This window comes from Chinchilla lanigera, unplaced genomic scaffold (genome assembly GCF_000276665.1).
Source record: "Chinchilla lanigera isolate Chin_1 unplaced genomic scaffold, ChiLan1.0 scaffold00002, whole genome shotgun sequence".
NCBI classification, from domain to species: Eukaryota; Metazoa; Chordata; class Mammalia; order Rodentia; family Chinchillidae; genus Chinchilla; species Chinchilla lanigera.
In genome coordinates this window covers 46,548,685-46,568,234 of record NW_004955403.1, presented here as the reverse complement: position 1 = coordinate 46,568,234, position 19,550 = coordinate 46,548,685, and the positions used below count along the sequence as shown (strand labels likewise).

At 47.3% G+C, this 19,550-nt stretch overlaps 1 protein-coding gene across 1 annotated transcript in view; it reads left to right on the top strand.

Annotated features, from left to right (window-relative positions):
- Positions 1-19,550, top strand: part of Loxl2 (lysyl oxidase-like 2) — an 80,582-nt gene that overhangs the window by 15,573 nt on the left and 45,459 nt on the right. Inside the window, exons 2-3 of the mRNA XM_005373698.2 lie at positions 7,511-7,957; positions 14,383-14,558. Of these exons, the coding sequence (XP_005373755.1) occupies positions 7,594-7,957; positions 14,383-14,558 (540 nt within the window). The 5' untranslated portion in view covers positions 7,511-7,593. The remainder of the gene's footprint in view (positions 1-7,510; positions 7,958-14,382; positions 14,559-19,550) is intronic.

Here is a 19,550-nt window from a genome sequence, read left to right as displayed (position 1 = left end):
TAGGAGAGATCACTGTGAGTTTGAGTCCAGCTTGGGCTACGCAGGCGTTCAAGCCAGCCTGAACTACACTGGGAGGCCCTGTCTCAAAAAACAAAAACAAAAACAAAAAAACAATTAAAAGAAAAGAAGAGGGAAGGAGATCAGAAAAGAAACACATGCGCTCCCAATCTGTTGCTGAGTGATGCCTGTGCCATTTTTGAACTCTGCCAGTAGGCCACCATCAGATGGTACCCTCCGACATTGAACTTCCAAGGTCATAAACTAAAATAAAGCATTATTCTTGACGATTAACCCATCTTTAGCTTGTTATTAGAAACAGAAAACAGATAAACACACTAGTTTTTTTATTATGGGCTTATGACATGATTCTCTGTGGTCAGACAGTCCATTCTCTCTGATTTTATTGATAGTGTTGAGATTTGCTTTTTGGCCCAACTGGGGTTCATTTTGGGAAATCCGTCTCCTGAGGACGAAACATAAAAATGTGTGCATTCAGTCAAGTTTGTTAATCATGTCATTCACATCTTCAGGGAGATGGTTTTCCTGTGTTTCTGGTGTCAGTTACTAACAGAGGTGTGTACAGTCTTCCACTGTGACTATGGCTTGGTCTATTTTTTCCTTTTAGTTCTTTGAATATTTTATTTCACGTGTATTGAGGTGATGCTTATGAATGTAGCAGAGTTACATCTTCCTGGTGGATTGGCTCTTTCCTTATCATTCCTTTTGGTCTCTAGTAATGTTTCTTAAAGTTAACTTTCAGTTCATAACAGCTTTCTTTCAGCTAATGTATACATGGTCCATTTTTCCATCCTTTTCTATCAAACCTTTATGTCTCATTCAAGAAATATAAAGTAGGGCTGTTTTTGCTAAATCCATTCTGATGATCTTTGTTTTTTAACTGGAGGATTTATCCCATTTACTAAAATTGCTGATATATTGGAGTTTAAGTCACCCGAATAGCTTTTCTACTTGTGGCAATGGTTCTACTTGACTGTCTCGCTGCTTTATGGCTTCCATTTTGGGTTGGTCAGGTATTATGGTTTGGATCATAAAGGCCCAGAGGCTGAAAGCTTTGTGGCCAGCCTGTGGCACTGTGAAGGGGTGGCAGACCCTTCAGGAGGTGAGACCTAGTGGAAGGAAGTGAGGCTGCTGGGGTCATGCCGTTGGAGGCAATATCAACACCCTGGTCTCTGTCCACTTCTCTGTTTACTTCCTGGCCACCCTGAGGTGAGCAGCCTCCTTGGCCGCGTGCTTCCACAGTGATGCTACAGTCCCGCAGCAACAGGGCCATGCAGCTGTGGACTGAACCTTCTGAAGCCGTGAGGCAAGGTGAACCCACCTTATAAGTTGATTATGGATATTTTGTCACAGCTATGGAAAGTGGATGAACACTTCAGATATTTTTTATAATTCCATTATTTGTTCCCTTTCCTAACGTGTAAAGTGGTGATTACCATAAAGGCTACAACACGCATCTATTAGGTTAGGTAAAATCTAGGAGAAAATAGTACTCTTACCACTTCTCAGGCCACATGAAAACCTTCAAACATTTTATCTCCATTATTCCCCACTTGCCTCTTGTGCTATTGTTGCCACACATTTTAATAATAATTATTACATATATAATAATCCTATTATCTATCTATCTATCTATCTATCTATCTATTGTGATGGAGTTTGTACCCTGGGCCTTCCCCATGGTAAGTAAGCACTATTCCATTGAGCTATATCTCCAGGCTGTGATACAAATATATTAAACCCTGTAAGATATTATGATGGGGCTACAGAGTGGACTTTAGGTTTATGGGCATAGTTTTGCATTCCATAGCCTCCTTTCCTTCCTGCACTGCCGTACTGTTATCTGGGATTGTATTTCCTCTCGTTTAAGGAACTCTGTTTAGTATTTCCATCTTGTGGAACTTCTGGTAATAGATGATCTCTGTTTTTCTTCGTATGAAATGTCTTTATCTCACCTGCATTTCCTTCACTGAGCAGGGATTATTGATTGTGTTTTTTGGGGGAGGTCCTTTGAAAATGCCGGGCTGTTATCTTCCTGCTCCCTTATTTTTGTGGCAAGGCCAGTGTTTGTCTCCTTGTTGTTCTTTGGAAATAATGTACTTACTCTTATTTTGGCAGCCTTTAAGATGTTCTGTTTTGGGTTTTCCACAGCTGGATTTTGATGCACCCGGGGGCGGTTTTCCATGTAAACTATACTGGTTAGCCTTGTAGTGTTTATAAATTTGGGGAAACTCTTGGCCATTATCTCTTCAAATATTTCTTCTCCACATTCTTTCTTCTTCTTTGGGGTCCCAAGTATGTGGATTTTAGACCTTTATTTAGACACAACTCTGTGCCCTAACGTATAGAGTTCAGCTCTTTGGAGACTCCCCTGGAAGCCCAGGGCTGTCTAATGGATCCTTTCCTCCTTTGCAGGCTCTGAACTCCAGTTTTTTCGTGTCTGTCTGTCCTTAGAGGCTGTGAGAGCTTTGCTTAGCGTTTCAGCTTAGTGACTTGGAGTTGGCAAGTGCAGGGAAGGCAGGGAAGACGGACACAGATGTGAGCCTCAGCTCCCCGTGCTTCCCATTTCCCTGGAGTCTTGGTCTTGCTGCTTGGTAGATTTCCAGGGTCTTCTCATGCAGTCATGTTCCCCTGGGCATGAGGAAATGTCCTGATGCATTCGTGACCAGCTGATTCACCACCGTGTGAACCTCACAGAGTACACTCACAAACTCGCCTGGCTCAGGTCAGTCCTGTGATGTGCCCTCCAGGTGTAATCCAGAGACTTAGAAACACAAGATCCATTTCCTTGATGAATCAGCTGTGCAGTTGTGATGTGCATGTTGTTTACAGTAAAGTTTTTTTATAAGTAGGAGGAGTATACTCTTAAATAATGATTAAAAAGTATGTGTAGTTAGTACAGAGTGTGATCAAAAAATGTAGCAAATATTTATTCAAAAATGTATGATAGTAAAAGGCACATTGGCATTAATCCCTCTCAAAATAGTCTCGCTCATTTTGAACACACTTATCCATTGTTCTTGGCACTTTTTGAAGCAGTTCTGCAAGTCCTCTTTCATGACTATCTTTACTTCTACTCTCCTGGTTGCCCTAATCTCTTGAATCAATTCAAGACATTTACCTTTCATGGTTATTTTGACTTTGGGGAAGAACCAGAAGTCACACAGTTCCAGACCTGGTATATAAGGCTCATGAAGACACACTGTCATATTTTTAATAGCTTATTTCATTTGGGTAGCACTCAGCAGGTGCACTGATTGTATTTTTAATCACACCTTCTAAAGACACTCATGAAAGAGGACTTCCAGAACTGCTTCAGAAAGCTGCAAGAATGATGAGATAAGTGTGTTCAAATCAAGGAGAAGTCTTTTGAGGGGAGGTTATAGCCCTGTGTCTTTTACTTTAATGCATTTTTAAAAATTTAAACATACACTGTGTATTTCAGTCACACCTTGTATATAACCAGGGCTGTAGTCCCTTATTATCATTCCAAGTGTTATGTACTACACATAACTGAATGTGCTATGCTTTCATAGGACCTCAGTTTGTTTCCAACATTGTCACTACAAACATGGGAGTAATACATTGTGCCATGATATGAGACTGGCTACCAAGTCAGTAAGAGATAGGAATTTTTTAACTACATTGAAATCTTATGGGACTATTGTTTTCTATGTGGCCCATTATTGAGTGAAATGTTATTAGGTGCATGATGGTATATGTTTTTAGTTTTTTGTCTGTTTTTTTCTAATTGTTCTTGGCAAGAAGATTTATCTGAACCAAACTAGTCTGCCCTAGGCAGAAACAGATGTGTTGCTTTGTGAACATCAGAAAGGGATGATTTCAGTCCCTTGGGACTGAGACTCTGGTGGTCAATCCAGACAAGACTGTCACTCAGGCAACATGAGATTTTAGAGGAGGCAGAGAAGACATTTCACTGTGCCTAGGAGGGAGCAGTGTGAAAGGTGGGAGCCAGAGGCACAGTGCTCTGGGTGAAACAAAAAAAACAAAAACAAACAAACAAACAAACAGTGCTCTGGGTGGCAAAAACGACACCAAGTACAGGCTTGTGGATTGGATGTGTGCTGTGGGAGGGGCTGAGGTGAGGGGAAGCAGAGCGGTAGCTGGAACTGAAGCCAGGAATGTAGGTTTGTACCTGACTGAATCCCAGGCTGAACGCAGAGACATTTTGTAGGCTGGGGGTGATCAGTGCTAGCTGTACCTGCACCAACCATCCTACTCTGGCAAGTCCCTCACCCTGTGTGGTGCTTCCTTTACTCCTATAAGAGATCTAGAATCTGCCTCCTGTACTCCCCAAGCTCCCTGGAGACCTAGTGGCATTTGCGGATGTAAATGTGCTTTGATGGGATTGAAATGTGGCAAAACCATTGCCTGTCAGACTTGTAAGGATCCCACCATCCTCTGGCCTCGTTTGTGAGACACAGGGTGAGACTTCCTAAGTCTCCAGTGATACCAGAGGACTTTCTCTGCCCTGGCACCCACCATGGGGCACTGGGCATCGGAGACCATCTCAACACACAGAAAATCTCCTCTCTTCATAGTAGATTGTGGGTAGCTCTGGGGGGCCCTGATTCTGGGAAAGTCATCCAGTCCTTTCTCAATGGAAATGTGCCAGGAACTGAGGAGTATGATCCCCCCACTCCTCCTCATGGGATTAAAATTAGGTGTATTATGCCTCCTTTACTTTCCACCTGCTTCTCCTGGCTTTGCCTTTTGGAATATGTATCAATTAACTTTGTGTTGCTGTGATAAAACACCTGAGAATATCAATTTAAAGGAGGAAAGGTGTATTTTGGCTTATGACTTCACAGGTTTCAGTTCATGGTAAGCTGGCTCCATTGTTTCTGGGCCTGTGGTGAGGCAGAAACATCATGGTAGAAGGGCTAGGTAGAGCAGAGCTACTCACCTCATGACAGCTGAGAAGCAGAGAGAGAGATAGAGCCAGAAAGTAAGGGACTGGAGACAAGATGAACCCTTCTAAGTCCCACCTCTGTGACCTACTTTCTCTAAGTAGTCCTTTCCTTCTAATAGCCCATTCAGGTAAGCACACAACAATGGATTAACCCACTGATGAGAGATCAGTACCCTTGTGATCCAAGATCTCTCTAGACCGTACCTCTGCACATTGCTGCATTGAGGATCCAGCCCTCACTACATGAGTCCTAGGAGAACATTCATTTAGGATCCCACATCCAAATTTATTTTGTCCTTCTTGATCACACCTTCAATTCTTTTAAGACGATCTTCCCAATCTCTGAGTGCTGCAAGGACCAAGCAGACAATGTCTCTTGCTACATGACCTTACTCTGGAATTCATATGGTTGACTCCATTGGGTGACCATAACAATGACCATAACTCTGGAATTCATATGGTTGACTCCATTGGGTGACCATAACAATGACCATAACTCTGAAGATTTAAAACTTTCATTTAGCAAATGCTCCTGTGGTGCTTATGAAGGACCATTCATTTAATCTTCAGAATAATTCTGTTTTTAGATATGATGATATCCCCACCCAGTAGATGAGGAAATTGAAGTGCAGAGAAGTTAAGCATTTTGTCCAAGTTTGCATATTCTTACACTCGTAAGTGTAAGAATAGGAATTCAAGCTCAGACTACCCGGCTCCAGAGTGTGCTCTTCCCACTCTGCTTACTCTCAGCTCCTTGGCCCATCAGCCCCCCTCTCATTTGCCACACAGAGCTTAATGCCTCCCTCTGTGTCAGGAGCAGCCTGATCTCAGTCCTGAGCCCCTCAGGTGGACTTTATGAAATGGAAGAAAGTTGTTATAGGGCATCTGTGGCTGCTCTGGGGGTAAGATACAAGCCTCAGATGTTCTCTGCAGGTTTAACTTTGGCTAAAGATGAGTCTTGTCTCATGTTGTCTGAGGGGGCTTGGCCGCTGACCTCCTGTCTTGGTGGCCTCACCTATCTTGTTGTACAGAATATAAGGCATAACCATGATAGGCTCAGGAGCATGGGTGGGCAGCCTTCTAAGGAAGCAGAAGGCCTGGTACCTAAAAGCAGAGCACAGCAAAGATTAAACATGTGGGGAGCTGTATTCCTCACTATTCTATCTCTGGAGCATAACACCTGACATCTGTGATTAAAGGAGGAGAGGTTTATTTTAGCTCACGGTTTTCAGAGTGTTCAGTCCATGGCCAGCTGGCTCCAAGGCAGAAACATCATGGTGGAAGGGTGTGATGGAGGAAAGCTGCTCAACCCATGGCAGCCAGGAAGCAAAGAGAGAGAGGAGCTGAGACAATCATACACCCTTCCTGGTCACATCCCCAGTGACATCCCCAGTGACATCCCCCTCTAAACAGGCCCCTTTTCTGAGCATGGGACTTTTGGGGAACATTTTTTATCTGAACCATGACAGGATCAGAGAGACTCATGGAGTGACGCCAAGCATTCCTCTCAGCAGCCCAAAGAGGCCATGTCCTTCTAGTCTGCTTATGGCCAGTGGAAGGAAGGGCCCCTTGCCCTAGAGAAATGGCCAGTTCTTGGAGGACCCTGTCGCACTTCCTGAGGTAGGACGGCCCTAGGGCAGCAATCCCACCTGCCCACAGTAGTAGCTCAGTCCCTTAAACCCAATTACTTCTGCGTTCAGTAAATGTGTCCCCAGAACCTGTATGTTTCCCACTGAGTGGCCAGAGAAGAGTGTGACACAAGCTGTCCTAAGACACTGATAACCAAATTGGGCATGTGACAGTATGGGGAAGGCGCCGAAAGAATGTCTAGACCCTAACCCTGCCTTGCTTGGCAGGAGCTGGCCCTGGAGGCTGGTTTAGTAGGGACATTGTCTGGAGCCCATGGTATTTGAGTTGGGCCTTGGAGGAAAGGATGGAAGAGGCAGGACAAGAGGAGAGTTGCACCCTGTACCCTGCACTCCCATTCAGGGCCACTGCTCTCCCTGTCCCCAGCCCTGGTCCCAAAATGCTGGTCCTCGTGGGCTCCTCCAGCAGGTTCCCTGGCCTCTGCCTTGGGGAGGGTTGGGTTTGCCCATAAAGGGTGCCAGAAAGAGATGAGAAGAAGGGAGGACAATGAAGCCTGGGATTTACTGTCACCCTCCCTGCAGGTGCTGTGGGTAACTGCAGGACCCTTCTGTGGTGGTTTCCTCAGCTCAATCACATGCCAGCTTCTGGAACCCACCTCCTGCCCCACAAGGTCCTCCCAGCCAGGGTAGTGATGGCTCACCTCTGTGGCCAGCCCAGTATGCCCCATCCTTTGTTCGTGCCCCGAAACTCTGCTCACATCTCCAGATGGTGCCCTGCAGGAACCCTGCTGATGAAAGCATTTCAGAGATGTGGGAAGGCCAGTGGGCACACGAGGTGGGGACTTGTGGAGCTATGGGCCTGAAAGGTCAGGTGGGAGTGGGATGGGCTGGCATCCATCCAGGATGTCCCTGAGTGTTGGGCAGGTGACCGTCACCCCACACCCCATCCTAATTCTTCTCTCCTCCCTTACAGAGGCTCCTGCTGCTTCCAGCCCAGCTCCTGCTCCTAACAGCCCCAGAACTCTGTCCGAGGGACGCTTCGGCCATAGAACAGGGATGGAAAAGCCTGTGGGCCCTGGCCTCAGTGGCTGTTTGGCTGTGCTCATCCTACTGCCGTCCCTGAGCCTGGCACAGTATGACGGCTGGCCCTACCAGCTCCAGTACCCCGAGTACTTCCAGCAGCCGGCTCCCGAGTACCACCAGCCCCAGGTGCCCTCGGACGTGGTCAAGATCCAGCTGCGCCTGGCGGGCCAGAAAAGGAAACACAATGAGGGCCGCGTGGAGGTCTACTACAACGGCCAGTGGGGCACCGTGTGTGATGACGACTTCTCCATCCACGCCGCCCATGTCGTCTGCCGGGAGCTGGGATATGTGGAGGCCAGGTCCTGGGCCGCCAGCTCGGCCTATGGCAAGGGGGAAGGTAAACTGCTCTGAGCTTTGGGACTGCACGCATGTCACCCGGCAAGACTGCCAACAGCCTTGCATGAGGTTGAGCTGGCAAAGGAGGCTGTGGCTGGCATGGTGTAAATTCCTGGTGGTACTGCCCGCCCGTGATGGCTGCACCCTGAAGGAAGTGGGAGGGAGGCCTCCCCGGGTGGGTAGAGGGACCAACTGTCCTGATGGCCTGGGACTTTTCCTGGTTTCAACATGCAAAGTCTTGAACAGTTTCAGGCAAACCAGGACATCTGGTGACCCAATGTGGGGCAGAACCGGTCTGTGTGTGTCTCTGTGAGCCAGACACCTATGTGGGGGCTGCATTAAAGCCCAAGGGAAGTCCTGCCTTCCTCCAAATCACTCCCTAAAAGCAGCACCTTTTCCCCTTCCCACAAGACCCCCACGGGCTAGTCCTCTGCCCAGGTGGACTGCATCACCTAACACTAACGTGCTCTTGTGGCCTTGGTCTTGGTGGGAACAGAGACGCTTCAGAGTTTTCACCCATGACTAACCTAGTTTTTCCTCCCTTAAAGTGCAAATTGGTTCATTGAAACAAAAAGCAGCAAAGTTGTCAGAGCGGTGGGAGACAGGATAGGTCTCACAGCCCCTAAGCCTTGTGCTCAGTTCTGGTGCTGATCTACCTAATGACAGCCGTGCATTGCTTAATGATAGGGAAACGTGAGTTCATTGTTGTGTGACCTCTTAGAGTGTACTTAGACAAACTAAGACAGCCGTGAGGTCACTAGATTGCAGGATAGAATCCTATGTGGCCACTGTGTGCATTGTTCGCCATTGCAGGAATGCTATATGGTACATGTCTCTATGTGCTACACAGAGTGACATGTATCCTCTTTGGTCTCAGTTCCCCTGTCTGGAAGTTGGACTAAGGACTCTTGAAACCCTGTTCCCAAATGGGAAAGTAGGTATCAGTGAAGGGCATCACTAAAAATATATTTTTTCAAGAGCTAATAGTCCCTGTCCCTGTCTAAAACAAAGGCAGCTACTCACCAGCTGTACTGCTGGGCAGGCGGGGGCATATCAGGCTGTCCACACGCCCCTCCTGGGAGCTGGGTGATGCTCCTGGTCATGCTGACTGTGTAAGACTCTGCTGAGGGGCTTAAACATCTCAGACCTCAACCTATGATGTTCTAGTTTCAAAGGTCTAGACCGGGACTTGGAAGTCCAAAGCTTTTGGAAGCTTGTGACACCTTTACATGTGTAACCAGGTGTGGGAGGCAGTAAAATAATAGGCAACTGTTAGGCTTCCTTACAACCTTTCTTTCTGTTATTCCAGAAATGACAGGAGAAAGGAGGCACCATCTCGTGTATACCTCACCTCCGTGTAATGGAAAATTTCCAGTTGGGAGAACTGGCTCAAAAGCCAGCATTAGTGCTGGGCGTGGTGGCGCACACCTGTAATCCCAGGATTCAGGAGGCTGAGGCAAGAGGATCGCCATGAGTTTGAGGGCAGCCTCGGCTATATAGTGAGTTCAAGGCCACCCTGAACCATTCAGCGAGACCCTGTCTCAAAAAAGTCAGAAGCCAGCATTTAAGAGTATGATGTTCTTGGAGAACCATTCTGAGCTCCTTAGCATTGTGAAAGCCAAGATGAGCTAACATAATTTAGCCAAGATGAGCTAACAGAACCCATTCAGAGCCCATTTCCTGTCTCCTTTAAATTTTCAGCTCTACTCCATGCAGCACATATGCTTATTCTGCTACTAAGTGACCCAAGGGTAGCCTCGAGCTCACATTTTCTATTGCAGGCTCTCCAGTCCTCATCATTTTATGACAGTACTCCCCAGTGACAGCGGGATGTTCTTCCCCCAGTGACAACTTTATTTCTACCCAAATTTGAAGCCCATCTGTCATCAGATAAGGTGGTTGTGGATTTTTCCCAGCAAGACTAGGCATAGGGTAGCTGGGCAGGTGGGTGCACCTGGGAGGGACTTTGCAGTCTGAGGATGACGAGGGGCAGAGAGTTGAAGACAGTAGAGCAGACATGAAAGGAAATGACTGAAATCATGAGCAAGGAGTGGTGGGCAAGGAGGAAAGGAATTAAAGGGCTGTGCAGAGCTGCCGTGATGGACGGATTCAGGCTCTCTGCTGAGATTCCCATAGGAGCAGGAATACCACAGAGAGCGGGTGGGAGGAAGTGCGGATGCAGGGGAAATGGAGGTGGGGGTGAGGTTGGCAGTGATGAGCCATCGGCTATGATCGGGGAGCCGCTGGAGTTGGGTGGAGAGAAGCCACTGGAGGGAGGAAGTATAGCGACTAAGGGGCCACGAGTGCTGGAAAGGCCGTCCGTGTGGACGCTGAAGCCGTCAAGGCTTGTGGCAGGAATAGTTCAGGAAAGGGACAGAAAGGGATGCCAGACAAAATTGAGGGCTGTCCTGGGTCTGGAGTTCACGTTAAGCCGTCTGTATAAAGTGGTGCTTTACATCGTGACAGATCTGCTACATAGAGATGTATTTGAATTTCCTTAGTGTCAGTCCCGGGTTTTGTTTTGTTTGAGCACTGGGTGTATAGTAGGTACTTATTTTCTGAGTACTAGCTGACTGATTCGTTTTGGTTGGGAGCATATCAAAAGAAACTGCCAAAACAGTACCTGGTCAGGGACCACAGAGCGTGCGCCGGAGTTGCCCTGAGCCTAAGGTGCAAGTCAGGCCCTGTGGATGGGCTGGGAACCCTGCGGCTGACCCTGTGTCCCCAAACTCCTCTGAAGCCCAGGCTGAGGTAATGAAGCCAAGGTGAGCAGCGGGGCCTCTGGGGGTTTCCAGTCTCAACTCTCCGCATCTCTGCTCCCAAAGCACCTCTGAGCCCAGGTCAGCCCTGGGTCCTTTTAGAGAGTTCTAGAAGGGACAGATGGCCTGTTCTCACCCCAAGGTGGCTCTCAGGGCAACTGACCCAAAGTAGGAGCTCTCCACACAACTGCACCCTGCTCCTGAGGAAAGCAGCAAAGCAAGTCCCTTCTGACAAAGCCGGAAGCCTGCAAATTCTAACTTAAACAAATTCCATCACCCTGACAGAGCCTAGGGACCTGGCTTTCAAACAGCATTTCTTTTATGACCTCTGTTATCCAAAGGACCTGTTAATTTGTTCATACATCTCTTCTTTCTTTGGGAGAGGCATTTTTTTTTTTTAGAGTAAATGAGTGGACAGGAGGCTGAGGCAGGAGGAGCACTGTGAGTTCGAGGCCAGCCTGGGCTACATAAATGAGTTGAAGGCTTCACTGTACTACACAAAAAGACTTTGTCTCAAAAAAAAAAAAAAAAACAAAACTGGATGTTGACATACATTACAAAACAATAATGTCTCACCCTGAACCACTGAAAAAAGATCTATAATTATAAACACTAAGTTAAACTAAATATTGATCTGTAGTAAATATGTAATAAATAGAACAATTTAGTCTCCACTAACAATAGAACAGTATTCAACAGTAAAAAAAAAAATAGAGTAAATGAGTGGAAAGAGCAAAGTGCAGTTTTACTTTTGATTGAATTTTCTTTCTTTTTTTTTTGTCCTGAGTGTAAGCCTCATCTTGTGTCCCAAATATTAATCTGCCAGCAGCTAGATGCCACCTAGATGCCGAGAACCAGCTCAGGTTTCAGCAAGCAGACTCAGCAGCTGGCTGCAGTGAACTCAAGACAGTAGCTCATGGGTAGTAGCCATACGGGAAAGGGGGAGAAAAACATTGCCATGAAATCAAGCCATATAGCACACTGTGCGTGGTGTGCATTGTCTTGTGCTAAGTACAGATTTACATACCCAACATCGATCTAAGTGACCCACCAAGAACATATAGAGGGTAGGATTATTGGCAGTCCAAGATGGTATGGAAGACTGCAACTATTTTGGGTAGCTCGGTTTCCTCATACTCCAGGGTGCCGATTTTATATGCTCCATAGCAGAAGGTGGAGCCAGTCCCAGCTGGCTGGGCATATCCAGGTTTGCTGCTGAGCACAGTTTTTTAAAAGTGCATCTAGCTACTTCCGGTCCCATGACAAGGGGGCATCTCTTGCTGTAGAAGGAATAAGGACACCGCTTCTTTTCACCCTCCGCCCCTCTCCCTCTTAGCTACAGAGCATTCCAAGCAAGAGGCCCTGTGTAGAAGGCAGAGGGTCTTTTCCACTGCTGGTACTTAGTAACACAAACACAGGCTTGTTGTAGAGACAGAAATCGATTAGGGAGCATATGTTTCAGCAGGGCTTGACGGCTTGAAAACCAGGCCAGAATAAGAAACCAGTTGGAAGTCCTCAGCCCAGATGTTTTCAATAAACTCTTTGTTCCCACAACACGTCCAAAGCATTTTCCTTTGAGCCCTGAACAGCCATCCATCAGAGCAGATGCGCTCCAGCCATGCCTGGGAGTCAGGAGACAGCCTCCGAGTCCTCCCTGACCTTAAAGAACCCCAGCCTCATGCCTCAGTTGCCATCTCTACCATGGGTGTGGTTTTATCTGCTTTTGCTTTGCATCGTGGAACCAGTAGAATGCATTGTTTTCCGACACCTGGAAGGAGGAAAGGAAGTTGGAATGTGTCCTCACACTTCCCGTGTGTCATTGGATCTCCATGGCAACCTGTTTGTTGGACAGGGTTTTTGCTTTAGAAATGAGCCGTGGCAGATGGGACATGAACCCGGTTCAAGCACCTAGCTGTTCTATAGGCTTCTAAAGGAGCCACGAGAGAAATGAGAGACTTGGTTTTGTTTTCTTTCAGTTTGTAGTGACATTTATAAAAATCCCTGGTTGAAAACCCTCTTAACGCCTTTATTTTTGATTGTGGTAAAATGCACGTAACATAAAATGCACATCTTAACCACTTTGAAGTGTACAGTTCAGTATAGTTCCGTACGTTCACACTCCTGTGCAGCTGATCTCCAGAACTTTTTCATCTTGTAGAACTGGAACTGTGTTCCTATTAAATAACCACTCCTCACCCCTTCTCCCAGGTCTTGGCAACCCCGCTCTACTTTCTGTTTCTAGGACTTTGGCTTCTTGATGTGCCTCATATAAGTGGAATCGTCCAGTATTTTTCCTTGCATGACTGGCTTATTCCACTTAGCGTACTGTCCTCAAGTTTCCTCCTTGCCGTGGGATGTGGCAGAATTTTTTTTTCCTTTTAAAGGCTATGCTATTGTATATATAGACCGAAATTTGTCAGCACACTCTTGGATTCCTTCTACCTCTTGACAGTTGTGAATAGTGCTGCTTTGAACATAGATCTGGGTGTGCAGATATCTCTTTGAGACCCTGCTTTCAGTTCTTTTGGATGTGTACCCAGAAGTGGAATTGCCCGATTCTGTGAGTTTTAGTTTTAATTTTTTGAAGAACCACCATACTACTTTCCACAGCAACCGTATGCCATGCGTTCCCCCCAGGGGGTGCACAGGGCTCCGGCTCCTTCACGTCCTCACCAGCTCTTGTCAAGCTCCGTGTTTTTGATAGTAGCCACCCTAGTAGTGGCGGGAAGGGTCTCACCGTGGTTAACCCTCAAGCACATCACACAGTTAATTCGACTTAGTGCAAGTGAGATAAAAGACCGGGAGGCGGGCAGAGTTCCACAGTGGCCTTGCAGAATGTGACGAGGTGGTTCTACAGCTTAGGGTGGCTAGTCCACCCCTGAAGTGAGAAGGGCGCTGAATGGGGGGAATGGAGGCCCAGGCTTCTTGACTTAGAGGGTGGCCTGGCACCTAGGAGGGGCCCTTTCTCTGAGCCAGAGCTCTGCATCTATGAAGTGGGAATGATCATGCGAATGTGCCCTTTCTTTGAGGCATGGAAAGATCCAGAAGATAATATGTGTGAAAATGCCTGAAAAACCGCAAACCCTTAACTCTAGACCAATTGATTTACCTCCCAGGGGTCAGAGGGCAGCCTCTGCTGAATATGGCAGAGGCAGCTGGCTTGTGCCCTAGTTCGTATAACAATAATCCTTCTCTTCTTTATGGTTACCACTTTTAGTGACTATGGATCAACAAGAAACTAGGCATGTGCTATATATTACACTAATCAGCACACAGTTCAGCAACGCGAGAGTCAATGTTACTTACCTGCACTTTTGATGGGCAAAGAAGCTTTGACCAACATCATAAAGCTAAGGTGGCTGGAGCAGAATTCAGACCCCGTAGTCTCCAAAGCCCCTGCTCTTTCCACTGTATCATGTAACTTCTAGGCTTAAACCTGATTCCTGTCCTGTGTTCAGTCTACCACTTTTCCAAATCATATCAGCTGCCTGATCTGGAAAGAGAATCCAGATGGCCCAAGATTCAATGCAATATCTTAACATAGTAAGAATCAGTTGTTAGCTACACACAGCTAGGAAAAGTCCTCTTTCCATAGAAGACACTGGTGCCCCAGACACCCAAACCTGCATTGACGTGGTGCTGGGTTTCTCTCCTCTGCTTCCCTTAGGGCCCATTTGGTTGGACAATGTCTACTGCACAGGAGGCGAGGCCACCCTGGCAGCCTGCACCTCCAACGGCTGGGGTGTCACTGACTGCAAGCATACGGAAGATGTCGGTGTGGTGTGCAGTGAGAAGAGGATTCCTGGGTTCAGATTTGACAACTCGCTGATCAACCAGATAGAGGCAAGTCCTGTGCTCTTGGTGATTTCCTTGTGCGAATGTTTTTCTTCTTTCATGTAACTCGCTTCTTGCCCACTGATTTCAAGAAGTGTGTGTGAACACTAAGGAGGGGGCCAACCCGAAAGCTCAGTTTCAGGGATTTCTGGAGGAGGGGATGTCATCATGCGGAAGGGCAACCAGGCACAGAGATGAGGAGCGTGGTCTGTGGCAAGCAGGGAATGATGGTCAAGACAATGTGCATCTCTCTAGTAGAACTCCAGCTGGGAAAGTAGGTATGAAACCCCTTCTGAGTCATGTGTGGGAGCTTGCCCTTTGGTTGGGAAATGTATTAGTTATCACTTGCTGCATAACAAATTCCTTCCGGATTTTTTCAGCCTAACACCACCAGCATTTATCATCTCACATAGCTTCCAGGGGTCAAGAAGCCAGTGGAGGCTTAACTACTTTATTCTTTCCCATGAAGCTGTATCCCAGCTGTCTTCTGGAGCTGGAGATCCCCTCTCCAGCTGGCTCATGTGGTGGAGGGCAGGCTTTGGTTTCTTGCTGGCTGCTGGCTGGAGCCCCCTGTTGCTTTCTGCACATCCTCTCCATAGGCAGTTTTAGTGTCCTCAAGACTTGTCTCCTCTGCCCTTAGTGTCTTCCCCCAGAGTGAGTGATTCATAGAAGTAAGAGGAACTACTGCACATGATCTTTGGTGACCCACTCTCAGAAGTGACAGCCCATCCTTTCTGCTCTAGTCTCTTGGGTGCACAAACCCATCCTGGTCCCCATCTGGAAGCTGACACAAAGGAGTGAATGCAGAAGGTGGAGATCACTGGGGGGCCCTCTTGGAGGCTGGCAACCATGGGACAGTTGTCCCCAAATAGCTGGGGACCAGAGTCATTTTACAGTTGCAGATACTGGAGCCTCACTCCTGACTTACTGAATGAGATTTTCCCACTATGGGACTAGCTTTTTTTTTTTTTAATGCTCACTCTGATGTTCATGGCTCAAGCTGACATTTGGAAGTGGCCAACAAGAAGGATTTGTGACCCTTCTACATTTATGGCTCAGCTTCAGATTGAGCTTTTCAAGAAGTTCTTCATCCACACAACTACATTAGCAAGCAATTCTTGCATTCCTCTTATATGCAAAGTCTATGGGCCTTTGGACAGGAGGAGAGGGCTGCTGAGACTGCTGTCCTCAAGGAACATATTGGATGTCCCCCCTGTGGGACAGTGGGGTCTGCCGTGGACACAGGCCAAGGAATGTCATTGAGCCTTGGCCTCCAGCCAGTGCTAGCACTAAGGCTGAAGAAAGGTGACTAGAAATTGCCTTATTTGGGCTCCACAGGAAGTTTTCCCCAGACTGTAGTCTGTGCATTTTTTTCTTGTGACTCACAGTGCCTGCTCCTCTCTCCTGCTTCCCAGAGTACACCAGGCCCACTAGGAACTGGTCCAGCCTGAAGTAGGCTTGGGAGGGATTCCCATCCTTCCCTCAGCTGGAAGGGAGAGACCACTTCTAGCTGACACTTTCAGATGTGCTCTTTTATTTGTGATAACCAGAGCATGTGCCACGGAGTAGACTTTATTTCAGTGGTCCCCACCTCTTTGGCACCAAGAACAAGTTTCATGGGAGACAGTTTTTCCATGGACAGAAAAGGAGAAAAGGCAAGGGAGTGGGATGCTGATTTCACCATGATTTAAAGGAGCATGAAACCTGGGTCCCGCACATGTGCGATTCACCATAGGGTTCACGTTCCTATGAGAATCCAATGCCCCTGCTGAGCTGACATGCGGTGGAGCTCAGGCGGCAATACCAGCGATAGGAGTGCCTGTAAATACAGATGAGTTGTCACACATTTGCCTGTCACTCGCCTCCTGCTGTGGGGCACAGTTCCTAACAGGCCCATGGCCTAGTAGGGTACTGGTGCATGGTCCAGGTGTTGGGGACCCCTGCTTTATTTAATAACTGAACATCGCTGAAGACAACTTTGCTCCATGGTGGAGTCGGTGATTTTGGGAGTGGGCTTGTGCAACCCAGTGTCACAGAACTTCCCATCTCTACTCTTTATGATCTTCTGTCGAATAGTTAGCACACACTATTAAGTATCTCATCTCTCTGAGGAGGCCAGAAGCCCCTGAGGAGCAGGAGCTGTGTCTTAGTCATCACTGTATCCAACAGATAAACCTAGGTACCGCATGTCAACCGTATCTTTTTTCTCCTCAGGAATACAAACTAGAGTTCATTATTCTTTTAGGTAGACAATCCCCCAAAACAAAATATTAAACTGAACAGTGACACGTAGGAGTGGGTCATTGCTGCACAGCATTGCCCTGCCTGATAAGACAATGAGCTCATTCCCAATGCCTTTAATGGGTCCCCATTAAGCATAGAACATCAGAAGAACCACTCAAAGTGTCAAGTAAAAGCCAGGCTTTGGGCACTAGACAGGCTTCTTGAATAAGAAGAAGATGGGCCAGAACATCAGTGGGCCTGGGGTTGAGTAAATGGGAGGATGATCCGGGGAAAAGAACTCTGAGTGGCATTTAATTAGATACATGTGTGTGGAAGACTTACTGTGTGCTAGTTCCAGTGCTTAGTGTTTGCAGGGGAATTAAGGGGGATTGCATCAAAAGCATCAAAAGAACTCCATGGGGGGAGAGAGAGAGACTCAAGAAGAGAAAATGTTGGGGGGAACTTTCTTGTTCTGGAAGGGTTGAGACTGCGTGACAGGAAAACATAGGACCCACCTTTACTCTTCATTCTGGACATTTCTGCCACACACATCATGATCTGGGGCATCAGCCAGGAGGTAGATGTGGTCCCTAGCACCTGGGAAGTCAGATCCATGCCCGGGGTAAGCCGGAGGGTCACGCCAGGCAAAGTACACAGGTGCCAATGAATTGACAGTAACCAGGGCAGATATCTGGTTTGAAGGACCAAGTGACATTCACAGCCTTCGCACTTTATTTTTTCCTAGAAGGCCTCCCTCATGCTGTCTTTCAGACCAGACTGGTGACCACAAGCCAGGACAGAGCTTTCTTGTCCAGCCACAGATTCGGAGGGGATGGGTCACCTTCCAGAACTCCCCTTTGGTGTCTGCTGAAAGTAGGTCATGCAGGGCCTGAATTCAGGATGCCCAAGGAGAGACTTTAGGAGTTGTCAGTTGCTTCCTGAGCTTTGTGGCTAAAACTCATGCTTCCTGGCATCGCTGGCATCATGGGGAGGGAGCCCCCTAGACCACCTAAGGCAGATGTCTGTGGGATGCTGAGAAGTTTCTCCACAGTACCTCACGGAATGGCCTGTGTCAGTAGCTGAGATCATGGAATCATTCCTTTTAGCTAAAGAAATGGGCCCAGAAGCATTTTTGTGGACAAGAGAAAGAGACAGCTTTGGTGGACATGCCCGTAGGTGGAGTCATGGAGTACTGACTAAGGATACCCAGGGGGAACTGGTGAGTAATTTGCAATAAACACAGTGGATGGCCTCTGATGGTGTGCCCTAGGGCTCTGCCCCTACCTACCCATCATGTGTCGGGAATCTGCACGGAAATTAAAATGTGGACTGGTAAAATGTAGAGGAGATACAAAACTAGGAAGGATTGCAGAGATATAAAATCATGGAATGGAGAAAGATTCAGGAAACTACAAGAGGTTTGAAATCATAGGCCCAAAGCGTCACAATAATGATAATATATTAGGGATATATGTTACATTTTGGACCCACGGGATTTTTTTTTTTTTTTTGGTACTGGGAATCAAACTCAGGACTTTGTGCTTGCCAGGCAGGCTCTTGTGCCACTGAGCTATATCCCCAGCCCCACAGGATATTAAATATATGATTCTATATCAAGGTTCATGGGAAACAGAAATCAGCTACAAGAGGGCAGGCATTACAGAGACTGAAAAGCACTGATTGTTAAAAACAAACACAAAACAAATCGGAGAAGGTGTCAATTAGTTTGAACACCATATTGTAGGAGGCAATGAAGTTTTTTTGTCAAGAAGAGAAGTATGGGAGGGGTATGGCAGTTCTCTTCAGATATTTAAAGAGCTACCATGAAGACACATGTTTATCATTTATTCCAACTCAGAGCATAGGCCAAACGGCAGCTAATGAGGGGTAGATTTCAGCTGAGGCGAGGCCCCACACTTTCCTCCAGTTGCTGGCCGTGTCCAAACAGCTCCTGGTCGATGGTCACTGGCCTGACCCCCTGCCAGGAATATTGCGGTCAGAATCCTGCTTGGGGAAGGAAGTGGAAGTGATTGCCAGATTGTGAGATCGCTTGTTACTCTTCATCTGTGGAAATGGGCCTATACCAAGTTGGGGGGTCTTTGGCTGTACAGGCTGTTGTGTAAATTGGTGCAAGCGGTGTGTGTCACACACACAGAAGGGATGTCAGCTAGTGTGTGTATAGTGTGCTCTGTCCTTCTCCCTGCCTGTTCTTGACCTGGAAACCAGGTGCAGACTTCACGTCCTTACTCTTCTACATCTAAGGGAGAGGGTCAGAGTCCTTCTAACAATCCCCAGTTTGAGGCCTCTGATTTCAAAAGTGATCAAAAGTGAAGTGTGACCAAAAATGGTCATTTAATGCTTTCTCCACGTCTGTGACCCAGCTGTGAACCCCTGGACTAATGAGCCCGTGAGGCATCCCCATCTCTTCCCACTCCTCCTCTGCAGTGACCGTCAACCTCGTTAATGCTTGGAGATCGTAGACGGGTCACAGGCTTACCGATGACCCTCACAGATTTGTGCCTCCTCCTGAGTGCAGCAGAACTCCCCAGGCGGAGAGTGGAAGAAAATACCGTGTGGGTCTAGACCTTGCTCATCCCCTCAGGGGTGCCAGAGGTGTGAGTCACAAGCCCTGAGCCTGGCCGATGGGATTTCAGCCAATGAGAAGCCAATCATGCTTCCCTGCACTCCTGTGGCCACATGGGGATATCACTGGGGGCTCCTTGACACCTTGTAGTCTGCTACAGAGGACACCCTGTATTCTTCTCTGGAGGAGGAAAC